At 31.8% G+C, this 18,632-nt stretch overlaps 2 protein-coding genes and 2 non-coding genes across 4 annotated transcripts; 1 reads left to right on the forward strand and 3 right to left on the reverse strand.

The window, feature by feature from the left end:
* Nucleotides 1-10,401: 10,401 nt before the first annotated feature.
* On the forward strand, nt 10,402-12,220 carry LOC105970959 (flavonoid 3',5'-methyltransferase). The gene is made up of 5 exons (XM_012995800.2): nt 10,402-10,505; nt 10,803-10,888; nt 10,987-11,131; nt 11,235-11,366; nt 11,683-12,220. The coding sequence occupies exons 1-5, from the start codon at nt 10,455-10,457 to the stop codon at nt 11,971-11,973; spliced, it is 705 nt and encodes a 234-aa protein (XP_012851254.2). The 5' UTR covers nt 10,402-10,454; the 3' UTR covers nt 11,974-12,220.
* Nucleotides 12,221-12,982: 762 nt separating this feature from the next.
* Nucleotides 12,983-14,611, reverse strand: LOC105970837 (protein BIIDXI). Its single transcript, XM_012995661.2, has 3 exons — nt 14,545-14,611; nt 13,837-14,433; nt 12,983-13,575 (listed from the first exon to the last, which is right to left on the reverse strand). The coding sequence occupies exons 1-3, from the start codon at nt 14,609-14,611 to the stop codon at nt 12,983-12,985; spliced, it is 1,257 nt and encodes a 418-aa protein (XP_012851115.2).
* An 838-nt stretch (nt 14,612-15,449) lies between these two features.
* TRNAV-AAC (transfer RNA valine (anticodon AAC)) lies at nt 15,450-15,523 on the reverse strand. Its single transcript has one exon. It is a non-coding gene; the product is annotated as a tRNA-Val (tRNA).
* A 1,461-nt stretch (nt 15,524-16,984) lies between these two features.
* Nucleotides 16,985-17,058, reverse strand: TRNAV-AAC (transfer RNA valine (anticodon AAC)). Its single transcript has one exon. It is a non-coding gene; the product is annotated as a tRNA-Val (tRNA).
* Between the last annotated feature and the right edge of the window lie 1,574 nt (nt 17,059-18,632).

The raw sequence follows: 18,632 nt of genomic DNA on the forward strand, positions 1-18,632 counted from the left end.
TAATTTCGAACATCATTATAAACAAATTATTTTGTCAAATAGAACCCCCAATATAAATTATTCTTTAAATCTCGACTAGGGCTCCCGAATTTTCAGGAACGGCACTGAACACAAAAAACCCAAAGCTACATTATTTCATCGGCCCACCACCAACAATATTGGTAACATACAGCTCACGCACCCCTACACATATTTCTTTTGTACCATTGAATTGTTAACTTCAAAAGTGACGTGAAAGATAAAAACAAAAACAAAAAAAAAACGTGCAACTCTTATTTATTGTAGTGTGAATATAACAATACATGCATATTGACAAAATTTTTTGGAATATTACACAACCCATTAACCTGTTTAAAATTGACAGGTAGCTCCAAAATAACATAATATTTTTTCAGATTTCCATTTAGGCATAGTAGCTCCAAACTAACAGAAAATTTACGACATATAATCGGCCATAATACACAAAATTTATCTAGGTAGCAAACAAGTGGACTAATATAATGTCCATCACAGAGTTAAATTAACATTCAAAATAAAATGTCTTCAATGCAAATAACGCCCCAAGATTGTTAGAGTAGGTGACCAACAAGCCAACTTGTGGCTGTGGTCTTTCCATTTATTATTGTAATAAACAAACCTTTTTCGTATTAATGATAAAACACATTGACATTTTATATCTGTGTCCCTTTGTCACAAGCATAGATATAGTCCTTACATTTATTACAAGTACTAGTATTATAACTGTTAAACGTGTTCCAAGTCAAAAGGTTACGCCACCAATGAGGATATCGGCCTTTCCCATTAAGAGACTAGCACTTAGTGTATGTGTACTGCATCTCATCAGTAAACGGTATTGTGATATCGGCATGCATAAGTGGGTGCTCGTAAGTTGACGAGTTCACTGAACTCCCTCACCCTAGAAATCTCTAAGTGGTTCTCAATAATCGAGTAGAGATATATATGGTATAGTTGTACACCATTAGTACTTATGACCTAGATATCACCGTGACTTCACTAGAGGACCAGCTGTATCGTGACATGTCCCTGAGTTCCACCGAGGACCACCCCAAGGGCCAGTTTTCGTGCAGTCCAAAACCTAGTGGGAGGTATGTGCATTGTAGTCGGGGATTCGATCGCTAGAATAGTCTTGGATGTCCTGTGTGTTCTCATAGTTTGTAATCTCTAAGTCTCTGGCCAGAGCTGACTAAGTGATGATTAGAGAATTCGATTCTCTAAGTCATGCACGTAACGATTACAACACTTAGAATGATCGCACAGTCATTGAACTACTAAGGAGGTCTCGATGAACCAATGCCTCTAGTTCAATCGGGACATATGAATCGAATGGATTTGTACGCTAACTATATCAAAAGGTTCTTGCAGACACTTCATTCGTATCTAGGGAATCATGACGCGTAGTTGCTAGACACCAATCTTGATTCGTTGGGTGATTAAGGTGAAATGAGCTTCATCTTAATCGTAACTCTAAGGCACGAGTTTTGACCACAAAGGGTTGTGGGCCCACGGCTAGCTTACACCTGAACCATCGAGGGTCACACTGTTCGTGCACATGAGATCTTTGAATGAACAGTCAAAGGTAAAAGTGTTTTATCCTTGCATAATTGGAAGTCAATATGATTGAGTCCAACATTCGTAATTTGGAATTATGAATGAGAATAAGAAAAGGAAAAGAATAGGCGAACATCTTAGTGTACTTTCTGAATCGGGAAGTTTCCAAATTTAGAAAGTGCAGTGAATTAGGGTTTCCACTTTTGGAAAGTTAGAAATTGAGAATTGGCACTCGTGATGATGAGGATATTATAATGATTCCGAAAATGTAATTGTTACAATTTTTCGATCATCGAATTGAGAGAGACGAACGAGTAAAAGAACTAACGAACTTAAGTTGTTGGGCCCGATGCAACTTAAGCCCGTTAGGGCTTTTATGCAAGACACTATAAAACTTGATTTATAGGTCTTGCACACAAGACAAGAGAACATAACCCTAATCGAAAAAACCCTAGCCGCTCCCCCTCTCTCTCTCGGCCGAACTCTCCCCCGGCTCCCGTCGCCGCCGCCGCCGCCGTCCACTCGCTGGAAATCGGCCTTCCTTGGCCGATTAATCGTGGTAGTTCTTTTCTTTGTTTATTCTAACTACTGCGTGTCTAGTGCCACGTTTTAGTAGATCGAGGTATACGAGGTGAAATTCGAGAGGAGAAAGATCAAAGAATCGAGGAGCTGCCCCACGCCGTTGCTGCCGCCGCCGTCGTTGCTCACGCCGCCGCTCGCCGCCGCCGCTCTCGGATTACACGGATTGGTTTCCGTGGAAATCTTGCTTTGACTCGTGCGCTTACCTCACGCTTCAAGAGGTAAAGATTCGAATCCGTATTTATTCGATTAGTTTTTATTTAAATTAAATATGCATGTTTGTTTAGTAAGTATGTTGTATGATTTTATGTATATTATGTGATTACACGAAATTCATTATTTACTGCGAGCATGATTATTTGATTTAATGTGAGCATGCTAGTTGATTTAATTTCGATTAAATAATTCGCATGTATGTTTGTTCTTAAATTTCCCTGAAAGCGCAAAGGTATGCAATTAATTGTTTAATATATATCGGGCATATGATTTAAACTCATTTAATTCGCATAAAATTTTTATTTTCAGCTGCGCACACGTGCCCGATCCCCAACAAAGATATGGTCCGAATAAGGAAAAAACATTCTTCACCTTGTGAGTGGATGATATGGAAAAAAATCTTTTAATATATTTTTTTCTTTTCCATTTTGTTTATTTAAAATTAAAATAATTTGAATAAAATTTAAAAGAGTTATTTTTTATTTTTATATTTTATATTTTATTAAGTGACTAATCTATATTGATTTATATATATTTTTAAATAAATAAAATTATTATTATTTTTTCTTTCTTTACTAATTTCCCAACAAACATGCATAATAAGCAATTTCATCTTCTATTGCAAATATCCCTAACTTTTTGCATAAGCAAATCATAGTCCTTTTTTAATAAATATATTTTGGATAAATAAAGAAGGTCCCACTAACATGCATGATAGTAATTGTTACTTGTAAATTGCAATTGTCAATAACCCAACCAACCCCCAAAAAACAAACACACACACACACCAAATTATATAGTTGTACAATTATGCATACGGTCTTTGAGATGCTATATTTGATGAAATACATTGGACAATTACTAATTGTTGATATGGTGAAATAACTTTCCAATAAACACATATACGCATGAGTGTGGATAATTGTGTGCAGATCTACGTTTAATAATCACCCAAACTATTTCAACCGGTGTAGTATCAAACAAACCGTGTACATATCTTCTCATTCCTTTTGTTTTTGGCATAATTCAGAAACTATCCAACTAACATATAATCAATTTCACTTGCAATTGCAAATATCTTTATAATATCTTTATTTTTTATGTTCTCATCAAATATGCATAATTAGCAATTTCATTGCAATTGCAAATATGCCTAACTTGTTGTATAAGCAAACCCTAGTACATTTTTTTGGCATAAATAAGGAACTAAAATGCATGATAATAAATGTTACTTGTACTTGTAAAATATCCTCATATTGTTGTACTAATTAAGCAAATCTCACTCCTTTTGTTTTTGGCATAAATCAAGAATTATCTAACTATAATATATAATCAATTTTACTTGCAATTGCAAATATCCTTATAATTTCTTTATTTTCTATTTTCCCATCAAACATGAATAATAAGCAATTTCACCTGCAGTTACATATATCCCTAACTTGTTGTATAAGCAAATCCTAAATCATGAATGATAATGAATGTGTAACTGTAAATGTTATATGTAATTTCAAATCTCACTCTTTTTTTTTTTTTTTTTTTTTTGCATAAATCAGGAATTATCCAACTAACATGTAATCAATTTCATTTGCATATACATTTAAATTTTAACACCGATCTCTCTATTTTAATTAAGTAATTGAGGAGTATGCATCTCCTTCTTCGTATCTTAATCTTGTAAAAAAAAGGAGTTATTATACATATCACAAAATTTATTTCGAAAAAGAAAAAATAACTAATGAAACGACGATGCTTATTTGTTTCATGAAATCTATTAAAAAAATGAATAAAAATTAAAGTATACATTCATCATCAAATTTTAGCATAATTCTTAAAGTTTTCGCAGGATGACCTAACTTATGTTGGAATTTTTATGATTTCCAATAATTAATATTGAGTAATATAATTAAATTATGAAAAGATTAAGTTCATTTGTTTACTTGATCATAATCATGAAGTAAAGTGAATGAAAATTGTCTTGAGTAAATGGTTAGAGTTCAAAAGATGTGCACTCGATGTGATCGAGTGATAGGACTAGTTTGGGTTTAGGAGTCCCCAAATATTACTTTTGGGGACATTTAGTAGTTAGTCAAATTATTTGACCCAAAATCCAAATAATAAAATATTTGGCCCAAACCAATTTAATTAATTAATTGGCCCATGACCAATTAATTTTCCTATGCTTGAACTCGGTGAAAAGAACAGACACAACTTTCTGCTTCTTCTTCCAACCATTGCAACCCTCCATGAATAGATCTCTACCACCTATAAATAAAGGCGGGATCTGGTCAATTCTGTACTGAATTTAATCGGCAATTAAGAGATAGTTCTTCATTTTCTTCGTCAAAGTTTCGTTCGTTGTTCAAGTTCGCTGTGGGTCGAATATTCATGCAAATATTTGACAACCGATCGTTGTACCTTGGAAGACTACCGGAGACTGTGCACCGTTGACAGCCCGGAAATATTGTCTTAAGGGAATTGCTTTGGCAAGACTCGATCGTTCTGTATTTCTTAACAACTCCTCTTTTCGACAAACAAGCAAGTATTTTCCGTTTACGGAGATTTTTATTTATAATTATACCAACAACTTCCACTAAAAGTCAAGCTAACGTTGACCATTTTGGCATTCTTATAACCACCTACCCCTAAAGTTCATCTTAATTAATATATTTTAAATATTTATTTCCTTAAGATACAATCAATATCCACTAAAGTGTATGGTCATGAATTTTCAATTAAAATGAAAATTATAGCCACCCATAATCAATTTGTTTTCTCCACAATTTGGCCAACAAACATTCTTAATCATACTTTTAGGCTAGCAACTCAAATGTCTTGAATGATAAGGCTTATCCACAAATTAAGAAGTGTCATTTTTCACTTTCTTTTATTTATTTATTATTGTCTTAAATATTCGTCCCCACTCATATATTCCCACTTTGATCCAAATATTAATCAATCATGCTATTTTATTACATAAACATTGTGCAACTAAATATACTAAGGCAAAAGTTGGGTTAAAAAATGTGAGTGTTAATCAAACTCACCAAACATGACATATGGTTTAAACTTTATACTGCGATGACGGAACCAGTATAGGATTAAGGGGGTCACCGCCCTTCCAACATTTCTCAATTTTTTATTATTTTATTTAGATATATAAAGAAAATTGTATATAATAGCATTATCGGTGTTCGTAGAATTTGTTTTAATGTATTTGGACCCCTTGAACTTAAAATCTGACTCCGCTTATAATTATCGATGAAAATTAAGAAATAATGCATTGAACTTCATAATGACCTCAAAACCCTCCGTATAGAGATAAGGGCAATCTTGCTTCCCTTGTGCAATATATATATATATATATATATATATATATATATATATATATATATATATATATATATATATATATATATATATATATATATATATATATATATAATTTCTAAATGGACAGCACCATTATTACTAATTTATATTATCATCCTTTTAACTTTATTGTAAAATAAATATTAGTAGATATATCAATAGAAGCAGTTTATTAAACGTGATTGATGTCGACTTGAGAAATTAAACTTAAGATAATTATAAAGCCGCCGACGTTAATTAAGTTATAAACTTAATATATATGTAATAGTATAAAGACACGGTGATTAAAAAAAAAAAAAAGGCCTTTTGGGACGGACATTATGCCACTAAATTAAAAAGAAAAAAAATTTCCGCCTCAGCGGCTATTGTGACGGAGTTGTGACAGAATGCGTCCGTGAGAAAAAACCTTCGTTAATAATTGAAATTGTTTGGGTTGGAGGTCATAGGATTGTATTCCCGAATTGATTGTAGAATTTTATATATGTAATAATAAATTGTGGTTGAGCTTATAAGAATGGATATGTTTAAATTTTCTACATTAAGTTTTCCAATTTAGAACCTGTAATAATATATTGAGAGTTGAGAATATCCAACTCAGCACAGTTACAGTGTATATATATATATATATATATATATATATATATATATATATATATATATATATATATATATATATATATATATATATATATATATATATATATATATATATATATAACTCCATATTATTCATTAATTCCACGATGTAATTGTGGCGCCGCAACGTATCTCCACCAATATTCGAAATTAATAATGTAATCAGATAATAATATAAAAATGAAAAAAAAAAAATAATTAATAAAATGGAGGGTTTGGGTAGTTGGGTATAAGCATTCAATGTAAACGAGAGTAATAGTTGGTGGCAACGAAATAATTAGAAACGAAAAAAAGGGTCTATCAAGTACTTACATGCATAAAGTATGTTGGGTGATTTTAAACGTATATCAATATAATTAGTCACCTTTATATATATATATACACACACACACGATTATTTTGTACAGATCTATGATTTAAAATTACTCGTGCATTTTACCATTTGTACAGATTTATGATTTAAAATTACTGGATGCGTTTTATTTTGGTAAAATGAAATAGTAGTTGGTGGGAAAAAAAATAGTTGGCGCCACATACGTAAGCCATATGATACAATGGGACCCGCGAAACAAATAGCTTTATAAATGTTATATTTATTAAACTTTTGCACGTGTCATAAAGATTAGCATCTGTTATCTTAAATGTGAAATCCATCGACCCAAGGTCCTCTATTCCTTGGTGCGAACTCGGACCTGGTGCCCACAAGTAACCAATCTTCATTAGAGTTGAAATTCTCAGACTGCGGCTGCCAGGATTCGATCATAGGACATTTCACCAACTTACCATCTCCGAAACCAGTTGAGTTATACCCATGCAAGCTTAGCATCCGTTTTCTTGGTATGATGTCCGATCATTCATTAGTAAGATAACACGAAGCTTAAGGTGGTGTTTGCAAATGATTATTTAAAAGCAGAAGTTAGTAATTGTGAGTTAAGTTAATTTTAAGTGCTTATTTCTAAAAGTTTGGCGTGTTTGCAATTATTTCGGAAAATGAACTTAAATAGAAAAAGCAGGGTTATAGGTGCTTTAAAAAAAATAGTTTAAAGCAGATTATTTTAAGAGAAGCAAAAACAAAAGTTTATTTTGCAAACACCTGAAAACAAATTATGAGCAAAAAAAAACTCATAATCACTTTCAAAAAACTATTACAAACACCACCTAACTATTACGGAAAAAGCTCGGTGACCAAAATCTGACCGGCCAAAAAGGTCCGTTTTGCAAATTAAAAAAAAATGTCATGATCTTCAATTACTAATTTATACTGCAATTTTAATTTAGGGGTCATTAGCAATAAACCCCTCGTATAGATAATAAATGGTGATATTTCCAACCCTTAAATCTTTCTTTGTGATAACCCCCTAGAATTTGTATTTCCAATTCTACCCTTATGTCAATTAACATAATTAGTCTCAATTATTCCTTTTTTCACTCTTTCCATAACAATAATCTAATTCCTAAAAATCTACTTCCAAATTTCAAAAAATTTGCTACCAATTATCAAAAAATAGGATTTTTTTTTTTGTATTATTTTCGGATTTTATAGCCACTTTTTTATTATTTATTATTTTTTAATATTTTTTTAATTTTTTTTAAACAAAAATTTGATTTTTTTTTTTCTCGACAGATTTACAACTCCGAATATGACTATAGTTGAATATGGCTATTATGTGACTACGTTGTGTATAATATTGTAATTAACATATTGTAGAAGCATAATTATTAATATAACAGTAAGAATATGACTACTATGTGAATGTGACTGTGCTTTGTAAAACATTATAATTAACAGACAGTAGAAACATGAATATGACTATTATGTGACTACAGTTTGTATAACATACTGAACATGATAGTGGGAATATGACTATTATGTGACTAGCAACTGCGTAATGTGACTACAAGTAATCAGCCCTTGAAAAAACTTGCAATATTAACAGCAAAATACATTGCAAAAAGAAAAAAAATGACTATGAAAAAACGAAAATAACTAATGTGATCCTTCAACAATGGCCATCGAACATGTTTTTTTGTTGCGGTATCCAACTCGGTTGCACCGACTGCACTTAATCTTCCGTTTGATCTTCTCTGTTAAATATGACTACACTGTTGAACATATGCAGCACCACAAAAAAAAAAAAAAACAAATATAACTAAGTTGTTAAACATGACTACTCTGTCAAACGTGACTACTCTGTAAAATACATTGCACCACAACCGACTAATCTCGTATTTCAATAGATTTTCCAGATCTAAACATTCAGGATATGTAGAATAACACAAAAAATAATATAATCAAGAATAATTGAAAATCAATGTATTCGTTCATAACAAACAAATAATAGAACTAAAAATCCAGATCCATGACATATTCTATTGCTAGTTCGACAATTAATTCGAGAAAAATAAAAAATAAAATTTACCAATTAATATAGTATATATTGGTATTCCGCGTTGAGAGAAGGGAAATCTCCATATAGAAATCCGACGGAGGCAGCGACAAGGTGGGGGAGGCGCCGCCGCCAATTGTACCAGGCGTCGATGTGGTGGTGTTCGACGAGGGGGGAGACGATCTCCAACATCGGCGGAGAAGGGCCTCCTGCAACGGGTTTCGGCGGCGGCGTTTGAAGGGTGACTCCGGCGGCGGCGGTCTACAGATGTGAAGAAGAAGGAAAAAAAAAAAGCTGTAACAGAGAGAAATAGCGAGAGAATGAAAGAGAGAGAGGCGAGAACCGAGAGAATGAAATTGAGGGAGAAATAAAATTGTATTATATTAAAACCCTAACACATAAGGGCACTTTAGTCTTATCATGGCTGGTAAGGGGGGTCTCACTAATTTAGATTGGAATGTGGGTTATGGGAAAAGTCTTTAAAGTCAATTGGGTTTAGTTCAAAATATTTTCTAAATAAGGGGTGCATTGCATATTTCCCCTTTAATTTAATTGTGATTTTTGTTTTCTTTTTTTTTCTCTCTCCATTATAAATATAGAATTTCAAGTTTCAATGTTAATAAATATCAGATTACTATTCTCAATAAAGTACGTTAAATTCATTGGGATTATTTTGTAAAATTTCCTCATTTCCAAATTATACAGTTAAATTACTATTTAACTGTCTTAGACAATAATATTAATAATATTAGTCTTCGGGAAAATAATATTCATAATATTACTGTCCCAAACAGTAATATTACTGTCTGAAATAGTAATTTAGTAGCCAAGACAGTAATATTAATTAAAATATTTTTTTCTAAAAAAGAATCGACAAAAAAAAGTCAACGCCGGAATTTGGCCGGAAAAAAAAAATTCAGAAAAAAAATTATTTTCTGAAAAAAAAGGGGGGTTAATGTGATATATTTGTTTAAATCCGAGGTCAATGTGTAATATTAAATTGATAAGAATTATATTATGAAGGGTATTTTAGACTAAAGACATAGGGATAGATTTAACTGAGATACTGTTTTTTTTTTTTGAACCGATGTGCATTTAAGTCTCATGTGATGAACATTTTTGCCATTCGGCCTAATAATTAATTTAATTAATTAATTGAATGTGGGTTTTGGTTAGTTGGGTGTGAGTAGGCTATGTTTGGTAAGCTTTTGAGCTTCCGTTTCCATTTTATTCTGGAGAAAGGTATTTTGAGAGAAAAATTTAGAAATAAAATAAAGTTTGTTTGTGTTTTGAGAGGAGATAATTTGTATTGTAGCAAGTCAAATCATGTCTGAAAGGTGTTGGGAAAAGGTATTTTGGAAGAAGAATTTAAAAGATAAAGTGATTTGATTTTGTATTTTAGTGAAGACAATTTTCACTGTAGCGGTCAAATCATGTTTGTTAGAGAGAGAAATATTTAAATTTGTTTTGGGGAAAGTTTTTGGAAATAATGTAGAAAGATAATTTTCATTTTTGGGGAAAGTGTGAAAAGAATTTAAAAACGTTACCAAACATGGCCTACATTTTTCACATTGAAGCTTTCACGCGTGGCAACCCCAAATGGTCCTCTATAAATTGACTTAATTCTTTCACAATTTCTAACTCAAAAGAAAATCAACACCACCTACCTCCCTCCCTCTCTCTCTCTCCCCTACAACAATGAAAGAGAAATTCTTCGGCACCATTTTGCAAAGCGATAAACTCGCTAAGGTACTCTCGTAATTTAGTCGAACAAAACTCGAATATTTATATATATATATATTTCAAATATTCGATAAGTTTTTTAAATGATTGGTTTTTAATGTAATTACTATTATAAGTCTTATTTACAATGACTTTAGAAATAGTACCTAGGAGAGAATATCTTCATTATTTGTGCTTCTTCCTAAATTACTAAAAAAAAAAAGTACACTATTAATTGCATTTTTATCAATTTATTATATATCTTTGCTCGCGTCATTAATTTTCATCTTCGATTAATGTTTGTACCCTTCGATTCTAATGTAGTACATATTGGAAACAAGTGCCTATCCCCGAGAGCATGAACAACTCAAAGAACTCAGGAATGCTACCGTCGACAAATATCAATTTTGGTACGTTCGATCATTTCGATATATATAACATTTTTTTCATTTTTCTCGAATATATTGTAATTGATTGGAAATTTTAAATTAAAATTTAATATGAACAGGAGCTTGATGAATGTGCCAGCTGACGAGGGCCAATTTCTTTCGATGTTTTTGAAAATCATGAACGCGAAAAAGACGATAGAAGTTGGAGTTTTTACGGGCTACTCGCTTCTTTCGACTGCTCTCGCTCTCCCCGACGATGGCAAGGTACATAAAAAAAATTCGAATTTTTTTTTGGGAACATTTATTTAAATAAAATTCGATAATGGGTTCAATTAAAATTTCATAATTAATTAATTTATATTTTCAGATAATAGCTATTGATCCAGATAGAGAAGCATATGAGACTGGATTGCCATTCATTCAGAAGGCAAACATGACTCACAAAATTCAATTCATCCAATCTGATGCTACCAAAGTTATGAATGATCTCCAAGCTAAGGTATTAAATTAAATTAAATTAAATTAAATTAAATAATCAAGATAATATTATTTAATTCTATATTTGTATTAGGTAAATAAAGGCACTTAATCAAAGAATAATTAATCATTATCATATTGATCAATCATAAGTTGTATAGATTTACAAATCATGATTATGACTCATCATTACATTTGCACACCATTTGTGGTTGGCCGGTGATGCCAAAAAAAGTATTTTATTTAAAATTAAAAAAACAAAATTATATATATAGTAAGCGTGCTTTTGAAAAAAAAAAAATCGGGTTTTTTTAAAATACTATTACTATGAAATTTAGGGTGAAGAAGGGACATTCGATTTTGCGTTCGTGGATGCTGACAAGGAGAACTACATAAACTACCACGAGCAACTCTTGAAATTAGTTAAGGTCGGAGGAATTATAGCCTACGACAACACGCTTTGGTCCGGTACGGTGGCGGCATCGGACGAGGACGAGATGCAAGACTACTTGAGGGGTTGCAGAGGACACATCATTAAATTGAACTCGTTTTTAGCCAGCGATTCTCGTATCGAGTTAGCTCATCTCTCTATCGGAGATGGGCTCACTCTTTGCAAGCGTCTCCAATAAGCCTATCCAATATTTTTAATCTTCTATAATTATTAATAAAATACTATATGTGTTATTCCATATATATAATTATATATAATTTTGTTCAAGCATCATAAGTGAGGGCAAAACTGTATTTCCGTTTTTCTCCTTGTTATTTGTATCTCTATAAATTGTTGGTGTTGTTTTTATTTCTATACTTTAATGATTTCAAGTGAAATTGTATCTTGTTCTTTGTTATATTAATACTGAAGTCCTCTTATTTGAAGTGTTGTTCTTTCTTTTTTTTTTTTTTTTTTTGGAATATATACATTAGAGTCCTCAAGTAATTATTATGTCGCTTAAATAATATTTTTTAATCGGACCCCACAGTGCTAAATTATATATATATATATATATATATGTATATATATATATATATATATATATATATGTATATATATATATATATATATATATATGTATATATATATATATATATATATATATATATATGTATATATATATCAATTAAGAAAATTAAAATAGGGTCGAGACCGAGAATAAAAGGTTTTTTATTCGGCTGCTCGATCGGGGATTTTCTTTTTCGACGACAAACATTTCGTAATTGATGTACTTAGTTGATCTTTGGCGCAAGCCCAATTAAGCCCAACTCAAGCCTTCCTAAAAAGGCCCATGGGAAATGCCTTTCTTGTATTCTGAAAAGGGGTCCTTTGGAGAATCAAAAGAAAAAAGGGTCCTTTTTGCAATTTCCAGTTATATATTAAATATATTAAAAAAAACATTAGATTAAATAATAGGATTTGATTGATACACTACTTATGTGGTGTTTGCAAACGTTTATGTGGTGTTTGCAAACGTTTAAGTGATTATGAGTTTTTTAATGTTTAAAAAAACACTGATTTTGAACCAAAAAAAATTATAATCACTTTAGAAAAGCGTTTACAAACACCACCTTAGAGTATGAAGAGGTAAAGTCGAATTTGTCCAAATTTATTTTACAGCGGGTATAAATTTCATTCTGCATATATCATAAGCATGCCCAAATCAGTAAACATGCTAAAATCAAAATCCCATGAGAACCTATCTTCCTTCCATCAGAGTTCCTTTCATCAGAGTCTCGACGAATAATTACGTTGTCGATAACGGGCCCACACAGCACTCCGGTACCCGTTCTTGTCTCGTTGAAACTGTACAAGCCTATAGGAATAGTTGTTAACGATCGAAATTGAGATTTGAATGTTAAGAAGCGCTCGAAAGCCGATCCAGTTCCGTTGCTTGTCATCGTGAAGTTGTGTGTGTTATTCCCTACTTGCACGTACACCGTAAAATTTCCTACACATGAATTGTTTGCATCTCCCATTGTGAAGTTCAAAGTGTATGTGTACTTCGGTTCTATGTACAAGTTCTTGTGGACCCCCGACTTCCCGGATAATAGTTCGATAGCTGCTTTGCCTTCAGGGACTTTGTAGTTGTTTGAGTCTATGTATTTTACAATTCCGTATATAGCCCATTCTTGGAGTGGAGACCATCTATCTCGTTCTTCGTCTAGAAGAATTCCCTCTGACGAGTTCTTCATAAAACCCGGTCCAACCTCAAAATTTCCATTTGCTAGTGCGTTGTCTGCACAATATTAGACATAAAACACAAATTGCGATCGTTACGCACTAACTATGAATACGAAAAGTTGACGTAAAAACAGTAATTTATATATCGGGGTACGTAAGAGGAGAGAATTTTGCAATTTTTTTTTTTTTTGTTTTTAAATATATTTTATCCGGTCAAATATAGCATATAACTGTTGAACGACCACCTCAACCAAAAATTTAATTTGTCAGTGAAATATATCATTTAATATTAATATCTCAAATAATAACAACATACCCATATACCGCCTCCACGACGGATTCGTTTTGACATTAAATGCATCCACCACAGGCCAACATGTGACATTGTTACCATCTTTTGTATTTTTAGCTTTAACACTTGAGATTTGAATATCGACAGAATCGTTGACTCCCAATTTAGCCAAGAAGAAAGCATGGCTCTCCCACAAATTTCTAGTCAAATTCCTTTGGAGAGAAAACGCCATCGATCTATTGCGGAATGGATTCTCGCGAAGAGTTACATTAACAGTCGTACGATTGTTAGCACAATCCTCGCTTTGTGGGATAAGATTGAAACTGACAACATATTCATAGGTTTCATTTGCATTAGCTGTATTTGTTGTATTTGCTCTACTGAATGTCTGTTTGATTGCGCCGTTCTCGCCCAACTGCAAAGCGTGGCCCCCGCTGCTCCCTGGAAATGACAAGTTTGCCCCTGAAGTGACGTACGAGACGGTACCGTTGAATGACCACCCCGGAATGGAATTCGCTTCGGTGAGGAGAATGAATTGGGATGTAGTTGAATTTGCCGTTATGTTGAATGGAGGGATTTCAAAATCCGGGTTCTGCAGAAAATCCGGGTTCTGCAGAAAATCTGTTTAATTTTAAAAAAAAAAAAGTTATATACATGCTAATCAAGATAGGAATGTGAATTGAGTCACACACATCTATATATATACATACATGTATAGAAACATATATATACCTTGCGCATATGATATTATCATCATGCACGTGAAAAACAATAACATTGGCCAGACTACTTGCTCCATTCTTTTTGTGTTTGTGTGTGTGTGTGTTTAATGGGGTGGTGTTATGTAGGAACTAGAGATAATTTATAGTTATCAAAAAAAAAAATTATAATTGACTTTGAGAAAGGTAAGATGTTATAACGATTATTCATCTACGGATTATATATATATATATATATATATATATATATATATATATATATATATATATATATATATATATATATATATATACACACACACTTAGTGGTCAAATGATTTTTTTTGCTTGGTTGACTTGGTTTTCGATATTATGTTCAAATATTTTGGGGAGTTAGATGTTACATCTGGTTATTTACATTGAGTTGATATCAATCGTAAATCTGATTATATGACTACGGGTGTATGCATCAATCGTAAATCTGATTATATGACTACGGGTGTATGCGCTTATGTGTAAATCATCGATTGTAATTCACTCAGTATAAAAAGTCAAGTGCAGCATATAATTTCCCGAGCACATCGTGCAACAAAAAAAAGAGTAAATCATCTAAACAAATATCCATTGACTAATACAACTTAATTATAGTTCCAACTTAGAATTGATCTCACGTTAGAGTTGACTTGGGCTATAAGCTTCTCTGCAGTTTGGAATTATTAATCAGGCTTTTTCCTCAATATATATTTGACTGTGCCCGATTAGTATTTCATATTCTCCAGTTGAGTTTTATTATAATAAAATCAAATTTCTATGTTCAAACTCGTTAGCTGATAGAATATTCGAAAAAGCATCGTGTCACACCTAGTTATTTATATCAGGTGGATTTTAATTATATATTAGGCCCATGTACAAAATTATTTAGACGCATACATAGAAAATTGGCTTCGCCCGGGCTCGAACCGGAGACCTTCAGTGTGTTAGACTGACGTGATAACCAACTACACCACGAAACCTTGTTCAGCAAGAGAATGCAGAATTACAGAATAAGGTACTTGGCAAATTAAATTAAACTAGAGAAAAAAGTTATGCCACAAATAAAAATGTATGGTAAGTAGGTGAAATAATTTTATTCATTCCTTAAAAAAGTTGAAAGTGTTTGAAGATGTACTAGATCTGTGATCAATTGATAATTACAATTTAAGTAGTGGATTGTTATTTCTGCAAAAAAATGAAACCTGTTAGGATATATAGCAGTACTTTTAAATTTCACATTTTATATATTTTTTTAATGATTAATCTATCTTCCTTATGTCAATTATTTTTTTAATTAGAGCATTCCCCTACTAAATACATGACGAGCAGGTGCGTTTAATGAGTTAAAGGAGTGTGGAATTTTTTCATAAGCTGCAGCGAGTTGTCGACATATTGGTATGATTTAAAATTTTTAGTTTATTCTTCTATTTTTATTATAATTCTAGCAAGCTTCATTGTCCATTCCATTTTTTGATCTAATAGTTGATTTTAATATTTTTCCTTCCTCTATTTGATTTTGTTAATAGGTTATCATAGACGAAGAGGCTAAAGAGTTTTTACTTCTATGCGAAGCAACTTCCTAGTTCTGGTGCATGCATTCTAAGATGTTGTTTTGATACTGCACTTTAGATAGTATTGATTTGTGGGCTGCTTTGTAAATTTTAGAATGCTATTGACATTTGACTTTAGTTGTTTTGAGGTATTGAAATAGAGTTATGATGGATGAATGTTGGTATTTTTGAAATTATAATATTTGTTTTACTTGTGTTGTTATTTTTGTTTGTGGAGAAAATAAAATGGATACTTGTACTGTTATTTTTATTTTATTTTTATGTTCATACTGTTATTTTAATTTTAATTTTTTGTTCATTAGATTAAGTTTTGAGCCAGTGTAATAAGAAATTGGAGAAATGTTATGAGACGCTTTAGAGTGTCTCATAAAGAGAGGATTAAACTGGTTGGAATTCGTTAATGTGACACCAGAAAGCGTCACAAAACAATCATTTGGAGACGAACTAGGATGTCATTAAATAAGTTTTGTTAGGACGCTTTTAAGCCGTCACAATAACATATTACCACGGCCACCTATGTGACGCTTTATTGAGGCGTCACAACAGGTAAAGCGTCACAATAGCCATCTATGGTGATGCTTTAGACCGTCATGATAGATCGTTTTTCTAGTAGTGTCAATTTATTTTTTAATTCTTTTTTGTCTATAATATGGGTATCATTAAAATAGAATATGAGTATTGTTATTTGATATATATTATTTTTTATTTCTTTTTTGTCTATAATATGGATATCATTAAAATAGAATATGAGTATTGTTTATTTGATATATCTTTTTTTTTTTTTCCTATTAGGCCCAAAAGAGATCAAAGAAATCCAAAAAGGATTTGATAGAAAACCCATAAACGCATTATTACGCATACTTATAAAAATGGCTTCGCCCGGTTTCGAACCGGAGACCTTCAGTGTGTTAGACTGACGTGATAACCAACTACACCACGAAACCTTTTCGGTAGACAAAGTGAAGGTTACCTGATTTACATTTTATTGTAAGCCTAAAAAGATAATGACACAAATCGAAAAGAATTTCACAAAAAATAAAGAAGAAAGGTACTAATTAAATAGGGCAAATTACGGCCACCCCTGAGGTATGGTCAAATTACGAAAAAACCTCTCTTGTTTGGGTAATTACAGTCACCCCCCTCCTTTTAAATATTTTTACGTAAAATTTATGTAATTCGGTTATTTACCGAACCAAATCGTATATTTAGTTCGGTAAACGGTATGAAATGTTGGCGTACCGAAATTTTGGTTCGGTTTTACTGAATTAACATCCCTAAATTTACCTCTTGAGGGGTCTTTTCGTAAGATAAATACATAGTTGAGGGGGGTAGCTGTAATTACCCAAACAGGAGGGAGGTTTTCGTAATTTCACCATAGCTTAGGGGGTGGCCGTAATTTGCCCAATTAAATAACTAAAATTTACTGTATAATGGCTTCGCCCGGGCTCGAATCGAAGACCTTCAGTGTGTTAGGCTGATGTGATTACCAACTATATGACGAAACCTTTTCAATAGATGAAATAATTTAGCAGCAAATAAAGTAATATTAATTAAAATAATTTTTTTAAGAAAAAACAAAGTTACAAAAAAAATTAAAAAAAATCAATTAACAGTTAAATTATTGTCTCCCACAGTTAAATAACAGCTGGAGACAGTAAGTTAGCAGCCAAGACAGTAATATTAATTAAAATATTTTTTTTAAGAAAAAGAAAATAAATTAACAGTTAAATTACTGTCTCCGACAGTTAAATAACTGCAGGAGATAATAATTTAGCAGCCAAGACAGCAATATTAATTAAAATATTAAAAAAAAAAAGTCAATTAACAGTTAAATTACTGTCTCCGACGGTTAAATAACTGCTGGAGACAATAATTTAGCAGCCAAGACAGTAATATTAAGTAAAATATCAAAAATTAACAAAAAAAAAAGTTAACGTCGGAGACCCATCGGTTAACTGCGGTTGACCTACTGAAAAAAAATTCAAAAAAAAAAATTTCAAAAAAAAAAAAGAGTCAACGGCGGCTGACCAGCGGTCTCCGGTGATGGCGGATCAAAATTAAAATTATAGTTAAAATTAATTAATTAAATTATTTATATTTTCAGATAATAGCTATTGATCCAAATAAAGAAGCATATGAGACTGGATTGCCCCATTCATTCAGAAGACAAACATGACTCACAAAATTCAACTCGTCCAATCTGATGCTACCAAAGTAATGAATGATCTCCAAGCCAAGGTATTAAATTAAATAAAATTAAATAATCAAGATAATATTATTTAATTGTATATTTGTATTAGGTAAATAAACGCACTTAATCAAAGATTAATTAATCATTATCATATTGATTAATCATACGTTGTATAGCTTTAATCATGATTATGACTCATCATTAAATTTGCACACCATTTGTGGTTGGCGCGCTTTTTTCTAATTCTCTAATAAAATCTAGATTATTCTATGTGAAAACAACCTAAAAATCTTCCTAAAATCTTTCATGGAAATCGATTTGAAAAAT

The sequence above is a fragment of the Erythranthe guttata genome, chromosome 11, assembly GCF_056151865.1.
Source record: "Erythranthe guttata isolate IM_541 chromosome 11, IM_541, whole genome shotgun sequence".
NCBI classification, from domain to species: domain Eukaryota; kingdom Viridiplantae; phylum Streptophyta; class Magnoliopsida; order Lamiales; family Phrymaceae; genus Erythranthe; species Erythranthe guttata.

What these genes read in the sequence shown, in the direction of transcription:
- LOC105970837 (XM_012995661.2), bottom strand. Translation starts at nt 14,611, where the DNA reads ATGGAGCAAGTAGTCTGGCCAATGTTATTGTTTTTCACGTGCATGATG. An exon ending in GATAATATCATATGCGCAAG is followed by an intron (nt 14,434 to 14,544) that starts GTATATATATGT and finishes AAAATTAAACAG; the next exon opens with ATTTTCTGCAGAACCCGGAT. An exon ending in GTCGTGGAGGCGGTATATGG is followed by an intron (nt 13,576 to 13,836) that starts GTATGTTGTTAT and finishes AATATTGTGCAG; the next exon opens with ACAACGCACTAGCAAATGGA.
- LOC105970959 (XM_012995800.2), top strand. Translation starts at nt 10,455, where the DNA reads ATGAAAGAGAAATTCTTCGGCACCATTTTGCAAAGCGATAAACTCGCT. An exon ending in CTCTCCCCGACGATGGCAAG is followed by an intron (nt 11,132 to 11,234) that starts GTACATAAAAAA and finishes TTATATTTTCAG; the next exon opens with ATAATAGCTATTGATCCAGA. An exon ending in TGAATGATCTCCAAGCTAAG is followed by an intron (nt 11,367 to 11,682) that starts GTATTAAATTAA and finishes TATGAAATTTAG; the next exon opens with GGTGAAGAAGGGACATTCGA.